The 27340-nt window shown below is 47.8% G+C and overlaps 1 protein-coding gene across 1 annotated transcript; it reads left to right on the top strand.

Moving 5' to 3' along the window:
* Nucleotides 1-333: 333 nt before the first annotated feature.
* ARL6IP5 (ADP ribosylation factor like GTPase 6 interacting protein 5) lies at nt 334-27313 on the top strand. The gene is made up of 3 exons (XM_056528286.1): nt 334-558; nt 18811-19028; nt 26229-27313. The coding sequence occupies exons 1-3, from the start codon at nt 344-346 to the stop codon at nt 26399-26401; spliced, it is 606 nt and encodes a 201-aa protein (XP_056384261.1). The 5' UTR covers nt 334-343; the 3' UTR covers nt 26402-27313.
* Nucleotides 27314-27340: the final 27 nt, after the last annotated feature.

The following is a 27340-nucleotide window of genomic DNA, read 5'->3' on the forward strand; positions in this document are numbered from 1 at the left end:
TATGTTGATGCTGCCTTCAACATGCGATGGCCTCTGAGAGGCCATCGTATGTTGAAATGATCGTATGTAGGGGCCATTGTAGGTCGGGGGAGGGGGGGTCATTGTACAGCTATTATGGTCTGGGTTGTAGAAAACAGTGGTATCATATAGAAGTCATCAGATCCATTATTTTACTTGCTGACTCTTTGGGCACATAACATACGGCACACACATATAGTATTACACACCCAAATTGCCAACCACAACATGACCGCAACCGAGGCAGTGACTGGCTAACAATGTGCGCATGCGCCTTTGAGCCTCCGTCCGGATGACGTAATCGGGCTGCAGAGGATTTGCGTGCATGCGCAGCATCTCTCAGATCGCTGGTGGCAGCAGGAACATGGACGTCCAGGTAGCTCCTCTACGGGCCTGGGATGATTTCTTCCCGGGCACCGATCGGTTCAGCCGACCAGATTTTAAAGACATTTCGAAATGGAATAACCGGGTCGTGAGCAATCTGCTGTACTACCAGACCAACTACCTGGCCCTGGCCGCAGCTGTCATCTGTCTGGTGGGGTGAGTACGGAGGATGCGGCAACTAAAGGGTGCATGGAGGGGGCAAGAAAGAATGGTTTTCCCCCTGATCCGTCTGGTGGTCATTCTGGTACTTGTAGTTCTACAAAAAGGATAGAAGAAGGGAATGAAGCCATATTGCTGTCTATAGGATGGTGTAAATAAGCAGAATGTGACCAGGACCAAGCATTAGTCACAATGGTCTCAGAGCTGTACTGGTGCCACACTGCGACCACTGCCATGTGGTGCCCATAACATGTACCTCACAAAATGGCAGCAGCACAAGGCAACATTAGTGCACTAGTACAGTGTTTCCCCAATAGGGTGCCTCCAGCTGTTGCAAAACTACAACTTTCAGCATGACCGAACAGCCATTGCCTGTCCAGGCATGCATGGAGTTGTAGTTTTGCAACAGCTGGAGGCACCTTGGTTGGGAGACACTGTCCTATGCTGTTTGGCGGTTGGAGAAGATGTCTCTTGGTTGGGCACCATGTTAAAGTTGCAGTAAGGCGCCTAATCGTTGTCTGCGGATTTACATAATTCAGAAGTGACAGGGAAGCCTGTATGATGGACGTGGAAAATAATAACTTTCTGGAAGGTGTCTGCTGGGGAATTCTGGGAACAGCTGGAGACCACAAGTTATAGGGGCACATTATAGGGGTTTCCCAAGATTTAAAGGTGTTCTTTAATGAAAAACTAATTTTTTTTTTTTTTAAAGATCAATTGGTGCCAGAACGTTAAACAGATTTGTAAATTACTTCTATTTAAAAAATCTTAATCCTTCCAGTACTTATCAGCTGCTGTATAATACAGAGGAAGTTCCTTTCTTTTTGAATTTATTTTCAGTCTGACCACAGTGCTCTCTGCTGACACCTCTGTCTGTCTCAGGAACTGTCCAGAGCAGGAGAGGTTTGCTATGGGGATTTGTTCCTACTCTGGACAGTTCCTGAGAGCATTGTGGTCAGACAGAAAAGAAATGTAAAAAGAAAAGAACCTTCTGTGGAGCATACAGCAGCTGATAAGTACTGGAAGGATTAAAGTAATTTACAAATCTGTTTAAAGTTCTGGCACCAGTTGATTTAAAAATAAATTAAATAGTTTTTCACCGGAGTACTCCTTTAATGTATCTATTTACAGGATGGGTCATGATATAGCTGATCAGTGAGGGTCTGACCCTCACTGATCAGTCTTCATAGACGGCAGTGCATTTCCGAGCGGATTTCAGAGAAAGAATTGACATTCTTTCTAAAATTTTAATTTCCGCGCCAGATCTTTCCGGAACTTCTGCCATGTAAAAAGAGTATGTTCACACTGCGGAATCTCCACTCACGCAAATTGCGTGAGCGGAGATTCCGTCAGGTGGCTGCCGCCGAATATAATTTGGCGGTAGGACTGCGGGGTCACCATTGACGGCTATGCAGTACTCGTGGAATTTCACGCAAACAATGAACATGTTCTTTCTTTGTGCGGAACAATTTCAGCGGCGGAATTGTCCGCCGCAGAAATTCCGCAGCTTGAAAGAGTCTCGCGGAAACCCATTCACGCTGATGATAATGTTCACAGTGTGGAATTCTACTTGCGGAATTCCGCAGTGTGAACATACCCTAAAGAAGGCATCTGCTTTGGGTGATCAGTGTCGGACCCCCACTAGTCTGTGGGTAGGGGGATTATTTTGAATCTTGTGATTACATCACCTCCCCCCAAAGCTGGTTCCTTCTCTTTTCTGGGGAGGGGGCAAGACTTTGTCCATCTGCAGGAACCCGACCAGATCCTAATGAGATGGACTTCCTTCTTTCTGTTTAGTGTAAGGTAGGGAGCCCCCCATAATACAACTAGACCCCAGTATTCGGATCTGGATGATGGGCATCTTTGTCCAGTTTCACATGAGTTTATAATGCAGCGTGTTCCAAATAGTGTGTCTCCAGCTGTTGCAAAACTACAGCTCCCAACATGCCCGGACAGCCAAAGGCTGTCCGGGCATGCTGGGAATTGTAGTTTTGCAACAGCTGAAGGCACACTGTTTGGAAAAACTGGTATAATATCTGTAAAGACCCGAACTAACAGCATCATTGCAAAAATGTCCCACGTTCCCCTCATGTCCTGCAGCATGCCTCCCGTGTACACTGGGGGCTGAGTAATGCGTGATCTATGCTGGAGTGTGCAGCGTCATCATGTGGCGGCACAGCTGAATCATATGCCAGATGTCTTCTACTGAAATAGGAACAGGAGGAACACCGGGTGACCAGATAACGCCTTCTATTTTCTAGAGGCCCAAATGAAAGCTAAAATCTGATTGGTTGCTATGGGCAGCTGTTCCAGTGCTCTTTTTGCACAAGTTTTGATAAATCTTCACCACAGTCTAAAAAAATGCATCAAAAGGATATGTTCACACTGAATTTACACTTTCTTGACTGGTATCTGCTGGCATCCCGCAGAGAACGAGATGGCACTGTATACTGTGGCGCAGAGAACAAGATGGCACCGTATACTGTGGCGCAGAGAACGAGATGGCACTGTATACTGTGGTGCTGAGAAGGAGATGGCACTGTATACTGTGGTGCTGAGAAGGAGATGGCACTGTATACTGTGGCGCAGAGAACAAGATGGCACCGTATACTGTGGCGCAGAGAACGAGATGGCACTGTATACTGTGGTGCTGAGAAGGAGATGGCACTGTATACTGTGGTGCTGAGAAGGAGATGGCACTGTATACTGTGGTGCTGAGAAGGAGATGGCACTGTATACTGTGGTGCAGAGGAGAGAAGGAGATGGCACTGTATACTGTGGTGCTGAGCAGAGAACGAGATGGCACTGTATACTGTGGTGCTGAGCAGAGAACGACATGGCACTGTATACTGTGGTGCTGAGAAGGAGATGGCACTGTATACTGTGGTGCTGAGCAGAGAACGAGATGGCACTGTATACTGTGGTGCTGAGCAGAGAACGACATGGCACTGTATACTGTGGTGCTGAGCAGAGAACGAGATGGCACTGTATACTGTGGTGCTGAGCAGAGAACGAGATGGCACTGTATACTGTGGTGCTGAGCAGAGAACGAGATGGCACTGTATACTGTGGTGCTGAGCAGAGAACGAGATGGCACTGTATACTGTGGTGCTGAGCAGAGAACGAGATGGCACTGTATACTGTGGTGCTGAGCAGAGAAGGAGATGGCACTGTATACTGTGGTGCTGAGCAGAGAAGGAGATGGCACTGTATACTGTGGTGCTGAGCAGAGAACGAGATGGCACTGTATACTGTGGTGCTGAGCAGAGAGCGACATGGCACTGTATACTGTGGTGCTGAGCAGAGAACGAGATGGCACTGTATACTGTGGCGCTGAGCAGAGAACGAGATGGCACTGTATACTGTGGTGCTGAGCAGAGAACGAGATGGCACTGTATACTGTGGTGCTGAGCAGAGAACGAGATGGCACTGTATACTAGGGGTGTGAATCACCAAGAATTTGGCGATTCGATTCGAATCGCGATACCAGTGTGGCGATTCGATATATTGCGATACCGTCTAGGTGACGATACATCACGATATATCCCGATTCTGTCTAAAAAAAACAATGTCTTTTACAATTTTATTAAAACTTTATTTTTTTTATACACTTTATTAGTCTTTTAGGAATCATTAGATTCCTCAGACAGATGAATAGAGTTCTATTGAACTCCATTTATCTGCAATCCATTGATAGAGCCTGGTCCAGCCAGCTATCAATGACAGAGCCACGGAGAGCAGGGAAGCAGAGGTAAGCCCTCCGGCTACCTCCACAGTGGATCGCCCGCCCGCGATCGCACTGCGGGGGGGGGGGGGGGGGGGCGATCTAGCCCACCAGGGAGCATACACATGTCCCTTTAGACGCCGCTGTCAGCTTTGACAGCGGCGATCTAAAGGGTTAATAGCCAGCCGCGGCGATCGCCGCATGCTGGCTATTAGTGGCGGCCCCCGGCTACTGAGAACAGCCGGGGGCTGCAGAGTATGGAGCGGGCAGGAGTCGGGAACCCGCTCCATACACACTGCATGCTGGATATTAGCGGCGGTGATGCATCAGTGGCCCCCAGATACTGAAATCAGCCGGGGGCCGCAGAGTATGGAGCGGGCACGAGTCGGAGCCCGCTCCGTACACCCAGAGCGCCGCCGCCGCATCAGATCCGGCTGACAAAATGTGGAACTTGTATCTCCTGATGCCTGGGACATGCTGTTCCGGGGATCAGGAGATACAAATTCCACATCACTAAAAGAATCGATTAAAAAATATTTTGAATCGATTCAGTATCGGCAAGTGAAAAATCGCGATAATTGCGGGAATCAATTTTTTCTTACATCCCTACTGTATACTGTGGTGCAGAGGAGAGAATGAGATGGCACTGTATACTGTGGTGCAGAGGAGAGAATGAGATGGCACTGTATACTGTGGTGCAGAGAACGAGATGGCACTGTATACTGTGGTGCAGAGAACGAGATGGCACTGTATACTGTGGTGCAGAGGAGAGAATGAGATGGCACTGTATACTGTGGTGCAGAGGAGAGAATGAGATGGCACTGTATACTGTGGTGCAGAGGAGAGAATGAGATGGCACTGTATACTGTGGTGCAGAGAACGAGATGGCACTGTATACTGTGGTGCAGAGGAGAGAATGAGATGGCACTGTATACTGTGGTGCAGAGAACGAGATGGCACTGTATACTGTGGTGCAGAGGAGAGAATGAGATGGCACTGTATACTGTGGCGCAGAGGAGAGAATGGGATGGCACTGTATATTGTGGCGCAGAGGAGAGAATGGGATGGCACTGTATACTGTGGTGCAGAGGAGAGAATGAGATGGCACTGTATACTGTGGCGCAGAGGAGAGAATGGGATGGCACTGTATACTGTGGCGCAGAGGAGAGAATGGGATGGCACTGTATACTGTGGCGCAGAGGAGAGAATGGGATGGCACTGTATACTGTGGTGCAGAGAACGAGATGGCACTGTATACTGTGGTGCAGAGAACGAGATGGCACTGTATACTGTGGCGCAGAGAACGAGATGGCACTGTATACTGTGGTGCAGAGCAGAGAACGAGATGGCACTGTATACTGTGGTGCAGAGCAGAGAATGAGATGGCACTGTATACTGTGGTGCAGAGCAGAGAATGAGATGGCACTGTATACTGTGGTGCAGAGCAGAGAATGAGATGGCACTGTATACTGTGGCGCAGAGCAGAGAACGAGATGGCACTGTATACTGTGGTGCTGAGCAGAGAATGAGATGGCACTGTATACTGTGGTGCTGAGCAGAGAATGAGATGGCACTGTATACTGTGGTGCTGAGCAGAGAACGAGATGGCACTGTATACTGTGGTGCAGAGAACGAGATGGCACTGTATACTGTGGTGCTGAGCAGAGAACGAGATGGCACTGTATACTGTGGTACAGAGGAAAGAATGGGAGGGCACTGTATACTGTGGCGCAGAGGAGAGAACGGGATGGCACTGTATACTGTGGCGCAGAGAAGGAGATGGCACTGTATACTGTGGCGCAGAGCAGAGAACGAGATGGCACTGTATACTGTGGCGCAGCTGAAGGCACACTGTTTGGAAAACCTGGTATATCTGTAAATCCTGGTTGTAAAGACCCAAACTAACAGCATCATTGCAAAAATGTCCCACGTTCCCCTCATGTCCTGCAGCATGCCTCCCGTGTACACTGGGGGCTGAGTAATGCGTGATCTATGCTGGAGTGTGCAGCGTCATCATGTGGCGGCACAGCTGAATCATATGCCAGATGTCTTCTACTGAAATAGGAACAGGAGGAACACCGGGGCAGTAACCAGATAACACCTTCTATTTTCTAGAGGCCCAAATGAAAGCTAAAATCTGATTGGTTGCTATGGGCAGCTGTTCCAGTGCTCTTTTTGCACAAGTTTTGATAAATCTTCCCCACAGTCTAAAAAAATGCATCAAAAGGATATGTTCACACTGAATTTACACTTGACTGGTATCTGCTGGCATCCCGCAGAGAACGAGATGGCACTGTATACTGTGGTGCTGAGAAGGAGATGGCACTGTATACTGTGGTGCTGAGAAGGAGATGGCACTGTATACTGTGGCGCAGAGAACGAGATGGCACTGTATACTGTGGAGCAGAGAACGAGATGGCACTGTATACTGTGGTGCTGAGAAGGAGATGGCACTGTATACTGTGGTGCTGAGAAGGAGATGGCACTGTATACTGTGGTGCTGAGCAGAGAACGAGATGGCACTGTATACTGTGGTGCTGAGCAGAGAACGACATGGCACTGTATACTGTGGTGCTGAGCAGAGAACGAGATGGCACTGTATACTGTGGTGCTGAGCAGAGAACGAGATGGCACTGTATACTGTGGTGCTGAGCAGAGAACGAGATGGCACTGTATACTAGGGGTGTGAATCACCAAGAATTTGGCGATTCGATTCGAATCGCGTTACCAGTGTGGCGATTCGATATATCGCGATACCGTCTAGGTGACGATACATCGCGATATATCCCGATTCTGTCTAAAAAACAATGTCTTTTACACTTTTATTAAAACTTTATTTTTTTATTTTTTTTATACACTTTATTAGTCTTTTAGGAATCATTAGATTCTTCAGACAGATGAATAGAGTTCTATTGAACTCCATTTATCTGCAATCCATTGATAGAGCCTGGTCCAGCCAGGCTCTATCAATGACAGAGCCACGGAGAGCAGGGAAGCAGAGGTAAGCCCTCCGGCTACCTCCACAGTGGATCGCCCGCCCGCGATCACGCTGCGGGGGGGCGATCTAGCCCACCAGGGAGCATACACATGTCCCTTTAGACGCCACTGTCAGCTTTGACAGCGGCGATCTAAAGGGTTAATAGCCAGCCGCGGCGATCGCCGCATGCTGGCTATTAGCGGCGGCCCCCGGCTACTGAGAACAGCCGGGGGCTGCAGAGTATGGAGCGGGCAGGAATCCGGAGCCCGCTCCATACACACTGCAGAGCACCGCATGCTGGATATTAGCGGCGGTGATGCATCAGTGGCCCCCAGATACTGAAATCAGCCGGGGGCCGCAGAGTATGGAGCGGGCACGAGTCGGAGCCCGCTCCGTACACCCAGAGCGCCGCCGCCGCATCAGATCCGGCTGACAAAATGTGGAACTTGTATCTCCTGATGCCTGGGACATGCTGTTTCGGGGATCAGGAGATACAAATTCCACATCACTAAAAGAATCGATTAAAAAATATTTTGAATCGATTCAGTATCGGCAAGTGAAAAATCGCGGGAATCAATTTTTTCTTACATCCCTACTGTATACTGTGGTGCAGAGGAGAGAATGAGATGGCACTGTATACTGTGGTGCAGAGGAGAGAATGAGATGGCACTGTATACTGTGGTGCAGAGAACGAGATGGCACTGTATACTGTGGTGCAGAGAACGAGATGGCACTGTATACTGTGGTGCAGAGAACGAGATGGCACTGTATACTGTGGTGCAGAGAACGAGATGGCACTGTATACTGTGGTGCAGAGAACGAGATGGCACTGTATACTGTGGTGCAGAGAACGAGATGGCACTGTATACTGTGGTGCAGAGAACGAGATGGCACTGTATACTGTGGTGCAGAGGAGAGAATGAGATGGCACTGTATACTGTGGTGCAGAGAACGAGATGGCACTGTATACTGTGGTGCAGAGAACGAGATGGCACTGTATACTGTGGTGCAGAGGAGAGAATGAGATGGCACTGTATACTGTGGTGCAGAGAACGAGATTGCACTGTATACTGTGGTGCAGAGGAGAGAATGAGATGGCACTGTATACTGTAGCGCAGAGGAGAGAACGAGATGGCACTGTATACTGTGGTGCAGAGAACGAGATGGCACTGTATACTGTGGTGCAGAGAACGAGATGGCACTGTATACTGTGGTGCAGAGAACGAGATGGCACTGTATACTGTGGTGCAGAGAACGAGATGGCACTGTATACTGTGGTGCAGAGAACGAGATGGCACTGTATACTGTGGTGCAGAGAACGAGATGGCACTGTATACTGTGGTGCAGAGAACGAGATGGCACTGTATACTGTGGTGCAGAGAACGAGATGGCACTGTATACTGTGGTGCAGAGAACGAGATGGCACTGTATACTGTGGTGCAGAGAACGAGATGGCACTGTATACTGTGGTGCTGAAGAGAAAACGAGATGGCACTGTATACTGTGGTGCTGAGCAGAGAACGAGATGGCACTGTATACTGTGGCGCAGAGGAGAGAATGGGATGGCACTGTATACTGTGGCGCAGAGAACAAGATGGCACCGTATACTGTGGCGCAGAGAACAAGATGGCACCGTATACTGTGGCGCAGAGAACAAGATGGCACCGTATACTGTGGCGCAGAGAACGAGATGGCACTGTATACTGTGGCGCAGAGAACGAGATGGCACTGTATACTGTGGAGCAGAGAACAAGATGGCACTGTATACTGTGGCGCAGAGAACAAGATGGCACTGTATACTGTGGCGCAGAGGAGAGAATGGGATGGCACTGTATACTGTGGCGCGGAGGAGAGAACGGGAGGGCACTGTATATTGTGGCGCAGAGAAGGTGATGGCACTGTATACTGTGGCGCAGAGGAGAGAACGAGATGGCACTGTATACTGTGGAGCAGAGAACGAGATGGCACTGTATACTGTGGCGCAGAGAACGAGATGGCACTTTTTACTGTGGTGCAGAGCAGAGAACGAGATGGCACTGTATACTGTGGCGCAGAGCAGAGAACGAAATGGCACTGTATACTGTGGCGCAGAGAACAAGGTGGCACTGTATACTGTGGCGCAGAGCAGAGAACGAGATGGCACTGTATACTGTGGCGCAGAGAACGAGATGGCACTGTATACTGTGGCGCAGAGAACGAGATGGCACTGTATACTGTGGCGCAGAGAACGAGATGGCTCTGTATACTGTGACGCAGAGAACGAGATGGCACTGTATACTGTGGAGCAGAGAACAAGATGGCACTGTATACTGTGGCGCAGAGAACAAGATGGCACTGTATACTGTGGCGCAGAGAACAAGATGGCACTGTATACTGTGGTGCAGAGAACAAGATGGCACTGTATACTGTGGCGCAGAGAACAAGATGGCACTGTATACTGTGGTGCAGAGAACAAGATGGCACTGTATACTGTGGCGCAGAGAACAAGATGGCACTGTATACTGTGGTGCAGAGAACAAGATGGCACTGTATACTGTGGCGCAGAGAACAAGATGGCACTGTATACTGTGGTGCAGAGAACAAGATGGCACTGTATACTGTGGAGCAGAGAACAAGATGGCACTGTATACTGTGGCGCAGAGAACAAGATGGCACTGTATACTGTGGCGCAGAGAACAAGATGGCACTGTATACTGTGGAGCAGAGAACAAGATGGCACTGTATACTGTGGCGCAGAGAACAAGATGGCACTGTATACTGTGGCGCAGAGAACAAGATGGCACTGTATACTGTGGCGCAGAGAACAAGATGGCACTGTATACTGTGGCGCAGAGAACAAGATGGCACTGTATACTGTGGCGCAGAGAACAAGATGGCACTGTATACTGTGGCGCAGAGAACAAGATGGCACTGTATACTGTGGCGCAGAGAACAAGATGGCACTGTATACTGTGGTGCAGAGAACAAGATGGCACTGTATACTGTGGCGCAGAGAACAAGATGGCACTGTATACTGTGGCGCAGAGAACAAGATGGCACTGTATACTGTGGCGCAGAGAACAAGATGGCACTGTATACTGTGGCGCAGAGAACAAGATGGCACTGTATACTGTGGTGCAGAGAACAAGATGGCACTGTATACTGTGGCGCAGAGAACAAGATGGCACTGTATACTGTGGCGCAGAGAACAAGATGGCACTGTATACTGTGGCGCAGAGAACAAGATGGCACTGTATACTGTGGAGCAGAGAACAAGATGGCACTGTATACTGTGGCGCAGAGAACAAGATGGCACTGTATACTGTGGCGCAGAGAACAAGATGGCACTGTATACTGTGGCGCAGAGAACAAGATGGCACTGTATACTGTGGTGCAGAGAACAAGATGGCACTGTATACTGTGGCGCAGAGAACAAGATGGCACTGTATACTGTGGCGCAGAGAACAAGATGGCACTGTATACTGTGGCGCAGAGAACAAGATGGCACTGTATACTGTGGTGCAGAGAACAAGATGGCACTGTATACTGTGGCGCAGAGAACAAGATGGCACTGTATACTGTGGCGCAGAGAACAAGATGGCACTGTATACTGTGGCGCAGAGAACAAGATGGCACTGTATACTGTGGCGCAGAGAACAAGATGGCACTGTATACTGTGGTGCAGAGAACAAGATGGCACTGTATACTGTGGTGCAGAGAACAAGATGGCACTGTATACTGTGGTGCAGAGAACAAGATGGCACTGTATACTGTGGTGCAGAGAACAAGATGGCACTGTATACTGTGGTGCAGAGAACAAGATGGCACTGTATACTGTGGTGCAGAGAACAAGATGGCACTGTATACTGTGGCGCAGAGAACAAGATGGCACTGTATACTGTGGCGCAGAGAACAAGATGGCACTGTATACTGTGGCGCAGAGAACAAGATGGCACTGTATACTGTGGTGCAGAGAACAAGATGGCACTGTATACTGTGGCGCAGAGAACAAGATGGCACTGTATACTGTGGTGCAGAGAACAAGATGGCACTGTATACTGTGGTGCAGAGAACAAGATGGCACTGTATACTGTGGCGCAGAGAACAAGATGGCACTGTATACTGTGGCGCAGAGAACAAGATGGCACTGTATACTGTGGCGCAGAGAAGGGGGGGGATATGATGGGACTATAATGACTGTGACGGGGGGGGGAATATGATGGGACTATAATGACTGTGACACGGGGGGAATATGATGGGACTATAATGACTGTGACACGGGGGGAATATTGATGGGACAATAATGACTAACACAGGGAATATGATGGGACAATAATGACTGTGACACAGGGAATATGATGGGACAATAATGACTGTGACACGGGGAATATGATGGGACTATGACTGTGACATGGGGGGAATATGATGGGACTATAATGACTGTGACACAGGGGGAGATGAGGGGACACTAATGACTGTGACACGGGGAGATGAGGGTACTGTCATAACCTCACTCTGCATGATGTAATGTTATGTGATGTGCGGCATCCTGGCTCCATACCCATTTTGCTGGCTCCTAGAATCATGACAAATTTGTCAAGGCTTGCAGTAAAGGCAGAAGACACCATTACTTTGGGTATTCCCTTACTGGCCTTATCCAGCTCCACCTCTCCTGGTTATCTATCCAGAGAATTGGGAGTGTGGACAGTCATATATTGCCCTGTAGCTGCCTTGTAGGTAAGGAGGTTCACTTCTGCATCTATTGGGAGCAGTAATATGAAATTTTTACTTGAGCAATTGGATTTTTTTTTTTTCACTTTTAATGGCGCGGCACTGTAGTCTGGATTGGCAGGCCTGTCGTATGGCACTGTAGTCTGGATTGGCAGGCCTGTCGTATGGCACTGTAGTCTGGATTGGCAGGCCTGTCGTATGGCACTGTAGTCTGGATTGGCAGGCCTGTCGTATGGCACTGTAGTCTGGATTGGCAGGCCTGTCGTATGGCACTGTAGTCTGGATTGGCAGGCCTGTCGTATGGCACTGTAGTCTGGATTGGCAGGCCTGTCGTATGGCACTGTAGTCTGGATTGGCAGGCCTGTCGTATGGCACTGTAGTCTGGATTGGCTGGCCTGTCGTATGGCACTGTAGTCTGGATTGGCTGGCCTGTCGTATGGCACTGTAGTCTGGATTGGCTGGCCTGTCATATGGCACTGTAGTCTGGATTGGCAGGCCTCTCGTATGGCACTGTAGTCTGGATTGGCTGGCCTGTCGTATGGCACTGTAGTCTGGATTGGCTGGCCTGTCGTATGGCACTGTAGTCTGGATTGGCTGGCCTGTCGTATGGCACGGTAGTCTGGATTGGCTGGCCTGTCGTATGGCACGGTAGTCTGGATTGGCTGGCCTGTCGTATGGCACGGTAGTCTGGATTGGCTGGCCTGTCGTATGGCACTGTAGTCTGGATTGGCTGGCCTGTCGTATGGCACTGTAGTCTGGATTGGCTGGCCTGTCGTATGGCACTGTAGTCTGGATTGGCTGGCCTGTCGTATGGCACTGTAGTCTGGATTGGCTGGCCTGTCGTATGGCACTGTAGTCTGGATTGGCTGGCCTGTCGTATGGCACTGTAGTCTGGATTGGCTGGCCTGTCGTATGGCACTGTAGTCTGGATTGGCTGGCCTGTCGTATGGCACAGTAGTCTGGATTGGCTGGCCTGTCGTATGGCACTGTAGTCTGGATTGGCAGGCCTGTCGTATGGCACTGTAGTCTGGATTGGCTGGCCTGTCGTATGGCACTGTAGTCTGGATTGGCTGGCCTGTCGTATGGCACTGTAGTCTGGATTGGCTGGCCTGTCGTATGGCACTGTAGTCTGGATTGGCTGGCCTGTCGTATGGCACTGTAGTCTGGATTGGCTGGCCTGTCGTATGGCACTGTAGTCTGGATTGGCTGGCCTGTCGTATGGCACTGTAGTCTGGATTGGCTGGCCTGTCGTATGGCACTGTAGTCTGGATTGGCAGGCCTGTCGTATGGCACTGCTTGTGCAGTAGCGACTCTGGTGACCACACATCTGGTGTAGATAATGGAGGAGTGTGTGTAACACATGGCTTACTTGGCAGAAGATTTCTCCAGTAGAGCTCTGACCAATCACGCAGAGAGGGTGATATGTGCCAGGAGCCATTTTCCCTTTCGTGTTCTTTCAGTAGGTTTCGTGACTTTCACATAAGTTGTCAGCTTCCATACACTCCAGAACAGTAACATCCCTCTCTCCAGTAGGGGGTGACAACCTGTACTCCATTACTGATCATACAGATCTGCCTTTTTTTATGTAAAGCCCCTGTTCTACACATACATATGGCTCCCATAGGACCATCCGCTTCTGTATGACATAAATAGCTGCAGTAGGGATTTCCTTTTTAAGTAGCTGTCTATTGACTGCATGGCAAATCCTCTTAAAGGCACAGTACAGGACTCAAGTAGACATGTGCTTTATATTTCAGAGGTACTATGACTCTGGCACAGTATCTATTAAAAGGGTTTTATGGAAATCTCTATGAATACCCTAGGCCTTCTATGTACGATTGAGGAGGAACTGGCCCCCTGGACCACCACCACTGAATAGCAATACAAAGAGGCTCCTATCCAGACACAGAGGGGCCTATACAAGTGCTTGGGCCTATTACTACAACTTAGCCTGGCCATTTGAATGAAGGGCAATGGTTAGGATTTCCCTTTGTTCTGTTTGGTCTAAGGATAGTAGAATCTGGGATAACCTATATAAATGTGCACCTCTATATGATTGGAATGATATAGCTGGCACATTTTATGGATACGTACTGTTCAGTGGGTATGGCGTTACATGCAGTTTAGTGCTTTGGCCCCCCCCTGGCATATAACTAGGGATAGTTTATAGCTGACTGTGCTGGGTACATGTCAACATGATAATAAATCTCTATTGCTGGATATTGTACCAAGTTCATGCCATCTGGGCTGCCATATATTGCCCAATACCAGCCTACCCCGCTGTGTGGGGCCCTTTTCTGCCCTAGCCCTGTTTGTAACTTGTGCCAGGAACATGCTCTGGACAGCCTTGTTTAGTGTTAGTTTGTGTGGTCAGGACGTCCTGCGAAATCTAACTCCTTTTTAGTTGTGTTTTCTCGGAGGATCTTGGAAAGGGATGCAATCAATAGTTCCTGGCAAAGCCTGGGAATCCTTTAATGCCACTTGTGATCCCTGCTGATGTGTATAATCCGGGCTGCAGCGCCCACAGAGGGTCATCCTCGGAGAGGCAAATATAGCTCAGTTTCCTTGTAGTGTCATGTAATGTTATGTCCCAGAGATTTAAGGGAAAAGATAAAGTTCTGGTAATCTGGCTGGAAATACTGAAAGCCAGATCCTTAAAGGGGTACTCCGTTCCCTTGCTTTCGGAGCTCCGCTCCCCAGCGTCCAGAAGTGAATGTTCCGAACGATGTGTGTGCGGGCTTCCGTGTTCAGGGCCACCCCTCTTGATGTCACGCCCGCCCCCTCAACGAAAGTCTATGGGAAGGGGGCGCGACGACCGTCGCGCCCCCTTCCCATAGACTTTCGTTGAGGGGGCGGGCGTGACGTCACAAGGGGGCGGGTGCGATGTCACGAGGGGCGGCCCTGAACACGGAAGCCCGCACACACATCGCTCGGAACAGTAACTTCCGGACGTTGGGGAGCGGAGCTCCGAAAGCAAGGGAACAGAGTACCCCTTTAAAGGGGCCATCCGCTAATCCTGGACAACAATTTTATTGTTCTTGCAGAACTAAGTGGTGCAGAGTTAAAGGGGTACTCCAGTGAAAACCTTTTTTTCTTTTAAATCAACTGGCTCCGGAAAGTTAAACAGATTTGTAAATTACTTCTATTAAAAAATCTTAATCCTTCCTGTACTTATTAGCTTCTGAATACTACAGAGGAAATTCTTTTCTTTTTGGAATGCTCTCTGATGACATCACGAGCACAGTGCTCTCTGCTGACGTTATTATAATAATAAGTCTTTATTTATTTATTGTTGTCCTTAGTGGGATTTGAACCCAACGCTGCAAGGCAGCAGTGCTAACCACTAAGCCACCATGCTGCCCTTAGCATACACCTGCTATGCACGGTTGCTAAAATGGAAAGAGATGTCAGCAGAGAGCACTGTGCTCGTGATGTCGTCAGTGTTCCAAAAATAAAGGAATTTCCTCTGTAGCATTCAGCAGATAATAAGTACTGGAAGGATTAAAATTTTTAAATAGAAGTAATTTACAAATATGTTTAACTTTCTAGCACCAGTTGATTTAAAAGAAAAAAAGGTTTTCACCGGAGTACCCCTTTAGGAGACAGGATAATAGTCCCCCTTAGTAGTAACATGTAGTATATTGTGCTGATCCAGAATTTTATCCGGTAGTGTGGTCCATCTGCAGATCATACAGGAAACAGTCAGCATGTATGTTGTCATTCACGTGGTGTTGCCTGGGGTCACAGCTTTCCTGATAAAGGGGAACTGACCATGTTATTGCAATGATCTGTTGCAGACCACTGCCATGTAACATTTTGTGTGCTTAGTATTCACGTGGCGCCGGCTCTTGGTTCACTCAGTCAGGGTGTCGGCCCTGTGAGCGCACATCTGTTAACATTCTGTTCTTGCGCCCTTGGAGATATTCACTTTTTCCAGGCCGGTATAAGTAGCTGCTTGTGATCTAATTTTAGCCGGGTGCTTATTCTGTCCCACCTCAGATGTGCTGTACGCTGCTAGTAAAGGAAGGCGGCCAAGTCTTCATCAGATTGTAATGACAGAGTGACTAAAACAGATGAAGGGCAGCATGGCGAGAGGAAAGGGAAGAAAGGTTTCTGCGGCAACAGGGGAATTATGTGTTTAGATAGAAAGATAATTTTTTTTTATTTTTTTATTTTTTTGTTTCCTCATAATTTGCTGAAATAGTAGCAAAGGGACTTGCTACTCCATATCTAGTCATGTCTGATATTTGGGGTTCTGGGAGAGCTTGATGACATCTCTAGCTACAAATGATGGCTTCACCTTTGGGTTGTCTTCTGTTGGACCTTTTGGGCTTACCAGCGAATACTAAAGTATATTGGTGGTCATTTTGATTTCCCCTTTAGGGATATGGGTCTTTTGGGTTGTTTCTACATCTTAAAAACAAAACAAAAACAAAAAAAATTAAAATTTTTGCATGTGAAAAAACAGGCTAAATTTTCCCATTGAGTTGTATTGAAATTATTAGGAAACTGCTTGTTTGTGCCAACGCCTAGTAATTGTGTCATTTTCAGTGTTTTCTCATGCTTGCCGTATACATTAAAGTTAGCCTAACCCACCAATTAAAGTGTATACTGGCTGTCCGGCTCTCCCCTTGACAGCAGATGAAAGACCAGTTGGGCATGTTAGACTTCTGTCATGACAGGACTAACGTAGATCTGCACAGCCCCACTCTTGTCATGTAGATATGAAGAGCAAAATTCGACCCATATGTCAGGCGCTGTTCCAATTTCCAAGGTAAAATAAATGTAGCCAAAGCAATATGGTGGTTAAAGTGCCAGCAGGTACTATATTTATTTGAGTTGCTCAAAAAAATATAGTGCCTGCTGGCACTTTAACCGCCATATTGCTTTGGCTACATTTATTTTACCTTGGAAATTGGAACAGCGCCTGACATATGGGTCGAATTTTGCTCTTCATATCTACTTCACTGAACGGGAGTGGGTTCCCCATTCTTGTTACCCAATAGGCTTCGCAGTTCATTCCGACCAAGCTTCTGACTGTACCCCTATCTAGGGGCGATAAGCGCAATTTATTCACTACAAGGTGAGCGGCCAACCTTAAGGCTGGTGCCCTGCCCTAACCCTCATTCCACCCTGTGTCTTGGGTAATACACGAGACGCGGTCCCTCTTCTTTCTCTTTTATCATAGAAACCACTCCTGTCATGACAGGAGGGACGTACATCTGCACAGCCCTGCTCCTGTCATGACAGCAGGGATGTACTTGTGCACAGCCCTGGTCCTGTCATGACAGGAGGGACGTACATCTGCACAGCCCTGCTCCTGTCATGACAGCAGGGACGTACTTGTGCACAGCCCTGCTCCTGTCATGACAGCAGGGACGTACATCAGCACAGCCCTGCCCCTGTCATGACAGCAGGGACGTACTTCTGCACAGCCCCGCTCCTGTCATGACAGCAGGGACGTACTTGTGCACAGCCCCGCTCCTGTCATGACAGCAGGGACGTACTTGTGCACAGCCCTGCTCCTGTCATGACAGCAGGGACGTACATCAGCACAGCCCTGGTCCTGTCATGACAGGAGGGATGTACATCTGCACAGCCCTGCTCCTGTCATGACAGCAGGGACGTACTTGTGCACAGCCCTGGTCCTGTCATGACAGGAGGGACGTACATCTGCACAGCCCTGCTCCTGTCATGACAGCAGGGACGTACTTGTGCACAGCCCCGCTCCTGTCATGACAGGAGGCATGTACATCTGCACAGTCCTGCTCCTGTCATGACAGCAGGGACGTACTTGTGCACAGCCCTGGTCCTGTCATGACAGGAGGGATGTACATCTGCACAGCCCTGCTCCTATCATGACAGCAGGGACGTACTTGTGCACAGCCCTGCTCCTGTCATGACAGGAGGAATGTAAATCTGCACAGCCCTGCTCCTATCATGACAGCAGGGATGTACTTGTGCACAGCCCTGGTCCTGTCATGACAGCAGGGACGTACTTGTGCACAGCCCTGGTCCCGTCATGACAGGAGGGACGTACATCTGCACAGCCCGGCTCCTGTCACTCTAAATCTTCACAGCATGACAGAAGGGACATAGATCTGCTGAGGGAGATGCGAGGAGGGAGCTGTGTACGGAGCTTAGGGAGGTGCAGAGTTGCGTCCTGCCCAGCTCTATCCTTTCCCCTCCTCTCCCTGTATCTTCAGCAATCCTCAGACAGCTGAGGGGAGGAGGGAACGCAGAATTGCATAGGACGCAGTTCTGCACCTCACACCGCCTCTAGAGGTGTCTTGTGAAATCCAAATGAACTTTGTGGGTGGCAGGGAATTCTATGGCGCTGACCAGGACAAAGACAATTCAGGTAGATGGGTTCACATAAAAAGCTTTATTCAGCCAAGATGCAACGCGTTTCACTGCACCAGCGCAGCTTCCTCAGGCATCAAGGAAGCTGCGCTTGCACAGTGAAACGCGTTGCATCTTGGCTGAATAAAGCTTTTTATGTGAACCCATCTACCTGAATTGTCTCTGTCCTGGTCAGCGCCATAGAATTCCCTGCCACCCACAAAGTTCATTTGGTTTGCACAAGTTTATATGGGAAGGCTGCAGACGGACAACAAAGATTCCTCCATTGTTCAATACGTGCTAACCATTGTTGTGTATGTCGGTACACAACCGGAACGGGTAAGAGACCACCTTGACCCCCGACCCTGTCCGGCATTAGCACGTGTGATCCTCTGCTTTGTGTTTCTAGAGGTTTCTGGCAGGGGAACTCGCACTTTTATATTGTCACCTTTTTTTTTATTGTTTTACAATTTAATTCTTGTGTTTCTTTCTTTAGGTTTTTAAGTCCTTTCAACATGATCATGGGAGCCACAGTTGTCATTCTTATCTTCATGGGGTTTGTGTGGACGTCGCACAACAAGGATTTTGTCCGTAAATTTAAGAAGCAGTGTCCAACCCTTTTTGTCACGTCTATCCTGATGTCCAGCTACTTTGTCATCTACGTGTTCGGAGGGGTGATGGTGTTCGTGTTTGGCATAACATTCCCACTTTTATGTAAGTTTTTATATTTTATGCTTTTACCTCAGGTCATGTATGGTTTACAATAAATATATTTTCACTATGTCAGTCGGTGTCACCCGCACTACCAACCTGTATCAACAGGTAAGTGCAGGTGAAACTGATGACAGATTCCCTTTTAACTGTGCTACAGTGCAGTATTTCACTCATAGGCACAACACATTACAGGGAGTCTGACAGTAGATTTATGCTGTGGCATTTCAGGTAAGTCCCAGAGCCATGGCATTAGTGGCCATGGAATGGGTGGACATCTTCTTTAACCCTTTAAGGACCAAGCCCATTTTGACCTTAAGGACCAGGCCAATTTTATTTTTGCGTTTTCGTTTTTTCCTCCTCGCCTTCTAAAATCCATAACTCTTTTATATTTCCATCTACAGACCCATATAAGGGCTTGTTTTTTTGTGTGACCAATTGTACTTTGTAATGAAACCTCTCATTTTACCAAAAAATTTACAGCGAACCCAAATAATTATTTTTTTAGGTAGGAAATTTAAATGAAAACCACGATTTTGCACACTTTGGAGGGTTTCCTTTTCACACTGTACACTTTACGGTAAAAATGACGTGTGTTTCTTTATTCTCTGGGTCAATACGATTAAAATAATGCCCATGGCTAGATACTTTTCTATTTTTTGTACCACTAAAAAAATATCTCAAACTTTTTGTACACAATCAGTAATATAAAATCGCCCTATTTTGACCACCTATAACTTTTTTTTTCATTTTTCCATCTCCTTTTTTGCGCCGTCATCTGTACTTTTTTTTGATACTACATTTGCATATATAAAACTTTTTTAGATCCCTTTTTATAAAATATTTTTTGAATAAAATGTGACAAAAAAGCAGCATTTTTTACGTTTACACCGTTCACCGTACAGGATCATGAACATTATAGTTGATAGGATCATTAACATTGATAGTTCGGACATTTACGCACATGGCGATACCAAATGTGTTTATAAAAAAAATTACGCTTTTCGTTTTTTATTGGGGGAGGGGATTTTTCACTTTTTATTGTAACATTTTCCAACTTTTTATTATTTATTTTTTTTTTTTACACTTTTTATGTCCCCATAGGGGACAATCAATAGCAATCAGTCGATTGCCAATACTGTTTAGTGCTATGCATAGGGCATAGGACTGATCAGTATTATCTGCTATCTTCTGCTCTGGTCTGCTCGATCTCAGACCAGAGCAGAAGGCACTGGGAGACAGCCGGAGGCAGGTGAGAGGACCTCCGGCCACCATTACAGATGATCGGATCTCTGCCGCAGCGCTGCGGGCGATCCCATCATCTATTTTAACATGCGTATTGCCGCAGATGCCGTGATCTGTATTGATGACAGAACCTGAGGGGTTAATGGCGGACATCTGTGCGATCACTGATGTCCGCCATTACCTGCGGGTCCCCGGCTGCTGATAGCAGCTGGGACCTGCAGTGTATGACGCGAGCACCGCTCCAATGCTCGCGGTCATACACAGGATGTAAATGTATGTCCTGGTGTGCTAAGTACTGCCGCACCAGGACGTACATTTACATCTGTGGTCGTTAACCTCTTAAGGACCCATGACGTACCGGTACGTCATGAGTCTGCTCATGTTCTATAATGCGGGGCCAGTGCCGCATGCCATTAACCCTTTAGACGCGGCGTTCAAAGTTGAACGCCGCGTCTAAAGTGAAAGTAAAACAATGTCGGTTAGCTCAGGGAGCTGTTCGGAATCGCCGATGATTTTTTAAATGTAAGGAGGAAAAAAAACGAAAATGCAAAAGCGGAAAAACCCTGGGTCCTTAAATGGGCACTGTCATGAAAACCAAAAATTGATATGTTGTAGTACTTAAGTACTACAACATATCTCTAATATAGTTTAATTAAAAAAAGTGATTTTAAAATCACTTTTAAATTCGGCCACTAGGAGTCGCCCTCCTAGTGGCCGAATGCATTCAGCAGTGACGTCACCACTGAATTTCGACTCGTTGAAGCCTGGTAACGAGTCGAAGTTCAATCACTGCTGTGCTCGCTCCCGCCTGTCAATCAGACAGGCGGGAGCGAGCGCTTTGAAGGAAGAGGACGCGCGCAGGCTCGGGGACAAGGTAAAGTATTATGTTCACTGTATTATGTATACTGTTCACCTATACAGTATGCCTCCAGTTCCCCCACTGCAACTCCCAGCATGCCCGGGTAGTTGTAGTGGGGAAGCCTGGAGGGACACTGAATAGGTGAACTGAGGGGGAGTGGGTTGAGCGGAGCGGCGGGGCCGGGGGGGTTGCAGGCTGCGCGGCGGGGAGGGGGTACTCTGGGTGAACTAAGGGGGTGGCGGAGTTAGTTGAGCGGCGCAACGGCGGTGGGGGGGTTGCGGGCTGTGCGGCGGGGAGCGGTATGTGCTCCGGTGTTCACCTATACAGGGTGCCTCCAGTTGTTTCCCCACTACAACTCCCAGCATGCCCTGACAGCCAATAGATGTCAGGGCAAGCTGGGAGTTGCAGTGGGGAAACAGCTGGAGGCACCCTGTATAGGTGAACTATGGGCGGAAGTGCCGGCCCCAGCAGGCATCAGTGATGTGGTGCCTGCTGGGGAAGTCTGCCTGGTAGTGAGCACGCTACCAGGCAGACAAAAAAGCATTTTTAATATGTTAAAAAAAAAAAAAAAAAAAATTAAAGGCAGGGAGGGGGTTAGGGATAGATGGGTAATAGGCAGGGACAGAAAAAAAAAAAAGTGACGGTGGGAGCTACTCTTTAAGGGGTTAAGGTAAATGGCAACAGGGGCATTAAAAACACATTAAAAGTTGCCATATAGCCCTAGAGCAGTGTTTCCCAACAAGTGACTTCAGTTGTTGCAAAACTACAACTCCCAGCATGCCCGGACAGCCTTTGGCTGCTGGGAGTTGTAGTTTTGTAACAGCTGGAGACACACTGGCTGGGAGACTCTGCCCTAGAGGCTGCAGGCTGAGCTGTATATGTACAGTCCAAGTAGTCACAGCACTGGTAAAACCATCCGTTTTATTGTAATTCCATTAAAATCGACAGGCTACAAAATAGGTGCACACCGACATGTTCGAAGTAAAACCTCCCCCTCTGACGCATTTCTGCCCTACCGGGCCTTAATCATACATCTATGGTTAAGGCCCGGTAGGGTGGAAACGCGTCAAAGGGGGAGGTTTTACCTCGAACATCGTGAAGCAAACAACAAATAGGACAAAATAACAGAAAAGGTCAATGTGCATAACTATTCACCCCCCCCAAAAGTCAATACAGTGACCCCCCAACTTATGATGGCCCCGACATATGATCATTTCAACATATGATGGCCTCTCAGAGCCCATCATATGTTGAAGGCAGCATCGACATATGATGCTGCTGTGTGTCGGGGCCATCGTACAAACAGCTATCTGACAGCGCTGACAACTTCAGCAACTGACAGATAGTTGTTTAATGTGCCCTGTGTGCCCCGTTCTTCCTCCTGTTACTCACATGCTGTCCTGCTAACTCACGCAGGCTTCCACTGTGAGCTCCGTGTAAGCCCCCCCCCCCCCCCCCCAGTGCAGCCATAGCCAATAGCCTGGAGCATCTTGCTGCAGGCATCCAATGAGCTGCTGGCTGCCCTCCTCTTCCTTTCCTATAGAGCTGTAGTCGGCAGGATCGTAATGGAGGACATTCTGTCCCCCCCTGAAGGTATTTAAAGAACTGTACAGTACTGTATGCGATGTCACACATCACATACAATACATATACACACTATATACCCTATACATCAATGTTTCCCTATCAGTGTGCCTCCAGCTGTTGCAAAAATATAACTCCCAGCATGCCCAGACAGTCAATGGCTGTACATGCATGCTGGGAGTTGTAGTTGTGCAACAGCTGGAGGCACCCTGGTTTGTTAAACACTCCCCATACACTCCACATACAATGGTCATCCCAGAACCAATTAGCAGTTTCCCATAGAGATATGTATTCAACATACAATGGTTCCGAGGCCCCAGAACCAATTACCATTTTTACATAGACATATGTACTCGACATATGATGGTTTCAACATATGATGGTTCTCCTGGAACCAATTAATATCATATGTTGAGGGACCACTGTACTTTGTAGAGCCATCTTTTGCGGCAATCACAACTCGCTAAGTCTCTTTGGATAAGTCTCTATGATCTGCCACATTTTACCACTGGGATTTGTGCCCATTCCTCTTTGCAAAACTGCTCCAGCTCCTTCAAGTTGGATGGTTTGCGCTTGTGAACAGAAATCTTTAAGACTGACCACAGATTTTTGATTGGATTGAGATCTGGGCTCTGACTAGGCCATTCCAACACATTTACATATTTCCCCTTAAACCGCTCGCGTGTTGCTTTAGTAGTGTGTTTGGGGTCATTGTCCTGTTGGAAGGTGAACCTCCGTCCTAGCCTCAAATCATGCACAGAGTAGTACAGGTTTTACTCAAGAATATCCCTGTATTTAGCACCATCCATCTTTCCTTCAACTCTGACCAGTTTCCCAGTCCCAGTGTTCTTTGGATGATGTGATGTGTTGGGTTTGCGCCAGACAGAGCGTTTTCTTTGATGGCCGAAAAGTTAATTTTTAGTCTCCTCAGACCAGAGCACCTTCTTCCATACATTTTGGGAGTCCTCCACATGCCTTTTCACAAACTCAAAACGAGCCTTTTTGTTTTTAGCTGAAAGTAATGTCTTTCTTCTGGCCTCTCTGCCATAAAGCCCAACTCTAGAGCGTACGGCTTATTGTCGTCCTATGTACAGATACTCCAGTCTCTGCTGTGGAACTCTGCAGCTCCTCCACGGTTACCTTAGGTCTCTGTGCTGCCTCTCTGATTAACCCCTTAACGACCACGGACGTAAATGTACGTCCTGGTATGGCAGGACTTCCTGCACCAGGATGTACATTTACGTCCTGCGTATGACCGCAAGCATCGAAACTGTGCTCGCGTAATACACAGCAGGTTCTGGCTACTAGTAGCAGCCGGGGACCCACCTGTAATGGCCGACATCCGCGATCGCGCGGATGTCCGCCATTAACCCCTCAGATGCCGTGATCAATACAGATCACGGCATCTGCGGCCGTGCGGTACTTTGAATGGATGATCGGATCGCCCGCAGCGCTGCCGCGGCGATCCGATCATCAAGCATGGCGGCCGGAGGTCCCCTCACCTGGCTCCGGCCGTCTCCCGGGGTCTTCTGCTCTGGTCTGCGATCGAGTAGACCAGAGCAGAAGATGACTGATAATACTGATCAGTGCTGTGTCCTGTACATAGCACTGAACAGTATTAGCAATCAAATGATTGCTATAGATAGTCACCTATAGGGACATAAAAAGTGTAAAATAAAAGTTGAAAAATGTTGAAAAAAAAGTTAAAAATCCCCTCCCCCAATAAAAATTAAAATTGTCAGTTTTCCCCATTTTACCCCCAAAAAGCGTATTTAAAAAAACAAAAAACAAAAAAAAAAACATATTTGGTATCGCCGCGTGCGTAAATGTCCGTACTATCAAAATATAATGTTAATTATTCCGTACGGTGAATGGCGTAAATGTAAAAAATTTAAGTCCAAAAATGCTGCTTTTTTGTCACATTTTATTTAAAAAAAAATTACTGTATTTATCGGGGTGTACCACGCACCAGCCTATAACACGCACCCTCATTTTACTAAGGATATTTGGGTAAAAAAAAGTTTTTTACCCAAATATCCTTGGTAAAAGGAGGGTGTGTGTGTGCATGTGTATACCCCGATACACCCCCAGGAAAGGCAGGGGGAGAGAGGCCGTCGCTGCCCGCTTCTCTCCCCCTGCCTTTCCTGGGGTCTAGTGCCCTGCTGCCGACGCTGCTCTCCCGCTGGCTATTGCCGCCGCTGCCCGTTCTCTCCCCCTGACTATGCGCCAATAGCCAGGGGGAGAGAGGCGGCGCCGATGGCCAGGGGGAGAGAAGGGGCAGCGGCACCCATTGCCGGCGCCGCTGCCCCGTTGCCTCCCCCATCCCCGGTTGTATAATTACCCGTTGCCGGGGTCAGGTCTGCGCTGCTTCAGGCCTCCGGTGTGCGTCCCATGCGTCATTGCTATGCACTGCACGGCACAATGACGAGTGACGTCATTGCGCCGCGCCGTGCAGCGCATAGCAACGACGCAGGGGATGCACACCGGAGGCCTGAAGCAGCGAGGACCCGACCCCGGCAACAGGTAATTATGCAACCGGGGATGGGGCAGGCAACGGGGCAGCGGCGCTGGCAATGGGTGCCGCTGCCCCTTCTCTCGCCGTCTGTCGGCGCCGCTACCCCATCGCCGGCGCCGCTTCTCTCCCCCTGGCTATCGAAGCCGGCAATGGGGTGTCGGCACCGATAGCCAGGGGGAGAGAACGGGCAGCGGCGCTGATAGCCAGGGGGAGAGAAGGGCCGGCAGCAGGGCTTTAGACCCCAGGACAGGCAGGGGCAGAGAAGCCGGCATCGCTGGCGCTTTTCGTTTTTTTTTTTTTTTTTTTTTTTTTTTGAGGTACAAAAATATAAAAGTATCTAGCCATGGGTATCATTTTAATCATATTGACCCACAGAATACAGAACACGTCATTTTTACCGTAAAGTGTCCTGTGTGAAAGCAAAATCCTCCAAAATGCGCAAAATTGTAGTTTTCATTTACATTTTTTTCATTTTGGTTTCGCCGTACATTTTATGGTAAAATGAGAGGTTTCATTACAAAGTACAATTGGTCCCACAAAAAACAAGCCCTTATATGGGTCTGTAGATGAAAATATAAAGGAGTTATGGATTTTAGCAGGCGAGGAGGAAAAAATTAAAACTTAAAAATAAAATTGGCCTGGTTCTTCTTGCCCGGTCTGTGAGTTTTGGTGGGTGTCCATCTCTTGGCAGGTTTGCTGTTGTGCCATGTTCTATGTTTTCTATTTCTAAGCAATAGTTTTATGTATATATTTTTCTCATTTCACTTCCCCATCTTAGACTATTTTGTTCTGTTCCATCACATAAAATTCATATTAACAAAACCTTGTAATGTACTAAAATTGTAATGTCCCAAAATACGAAAAAAGTCAAGGGGGGGGGGGATACTGTATATTGCCCATGTGCTGTGATAGGACACTTGGACAGGGGGAGCGTATGTACAATTATCCTCCTCTTGAATATGCAGTAGGATCACCATTAACCTCTCCATCCTCTTTCTAGTGATGTTCACCCATGCCTCTCTGAGGCTCCGCAACATAAAAAACAAGCTGGAGAACAAGATTGAAGGCGTTGGCTTGAAGAGGACTCCGATGGGGATTGTACTGGATGCCCTTGAACAACAGGAGGAAAATTTTGCAAAAATAGCTGACTACATCAGTAAAGTGAAGGAATGAGCACGACAGCCCCCAGACATCACCTACTGGTCCCCGCACTCCCCTCTCATGTACCATTTGAGGTTGTCTTTTTGTTTCAGTTGTGTGTATTTAGGGGGTAGCACCTCACTGCCGTGTCCTCTTCCCTAAACAATCGGTCTGACATGGAGACCTGGTTTTGTACTGTGTTTCTCGGTGTGACGTAGTAACCCTACTACTCTATCAACAGTGGGGTCAGCTTCTTTTTTGATATCTTGTAATAGAACCTTGGTCAACACCAAAAACACCCTCTTGTATGGTCTTAAAAATATGGGGAGTACCACATCATCCAGTCAGGTGTCCACCCCCTCCCTCCCATCCACAAAAAAAAGAAAGTATTGTTTCTTATCATGTCAATGTAATGCCTAATCCGTGTTCATTTAGCACTTGCTTGGAATACTGAAGGAAGTCCAGTTTGCCTAGATGGTAAGCTAAGGTATCTGTTTTAATGTATTAGGATTTTGCCACTTAATATTATCTTTACATTCTTTCTTTCCTTTTTTTTTATTACAGAAGTTGTAAAGAATAAGTGACCTTTGGTCAAAAGGGCTTAAAAGGGAACTTTAAAGTTGTTGCAGGGGAAGGACGCCCGTTCAAACTCCCAGCAACGTAGGCGCCCGCTGCTATAGAAAGAGATCTGTAAAATTGCTGGAAGTCTCATAGACACGCATGGGATTTCTGGCCGCTCCGCACACTGCTCGCTTTAGCAGCGGGATACAGAGTTTGTGTGAGTTTGGTGTGTATCCTGCCGCTGCAACAATTTATAGTTACACTTTAACTTTAAAATAGTGCGCTCAGTCATTGCAAATAAAGTTTATTGAAATGAGCACAAGGTGTGATGTGTGTGTGTGTGTGTGTGTATATATATATATATATATATATATCTATCTCTAATATATATATATATATTTTATATAAAAT

This window comes from Hyla sarda, chromosome 6 (assembly GCF_029499605.1).
Source record: "Hyla sarda isolate aHylSar1 chromosome 6, aHylSar1.hap1, whole genome shotgun sequence".
In the NCBI taxonomy this organism is placed as follows: Eukaryota; Metazoa; Chordata; class Amphibia; order Anura; family Hylidae; genus Hyla; species Hyla sarda.

Bases quoted from the DNA above. Each gene is read 5' to 3' on its own strand.
- ARL6IP5 (XM_056528286.1), top strand. From the start codon at position 344: ATGCGCAGCATCTCTCAGATCGCTGGTGGCAGCAGGAACATGGACGTC. The intron at 559-18,810 runs GTGAGTACGGAG...TTCTTTCTTTAG, and splicing joins GCTGTCATCTGTCTGGTGGG to GTTTTTAAGTCCTTTCAACA. The intron at 19,029-26,228 runs GTAAGTTTTTAT...TCCTCTTTCTAG, and splicing joins CATAACATTCCCACTTTTAT to TGATGTTCACCCATGCCTCT.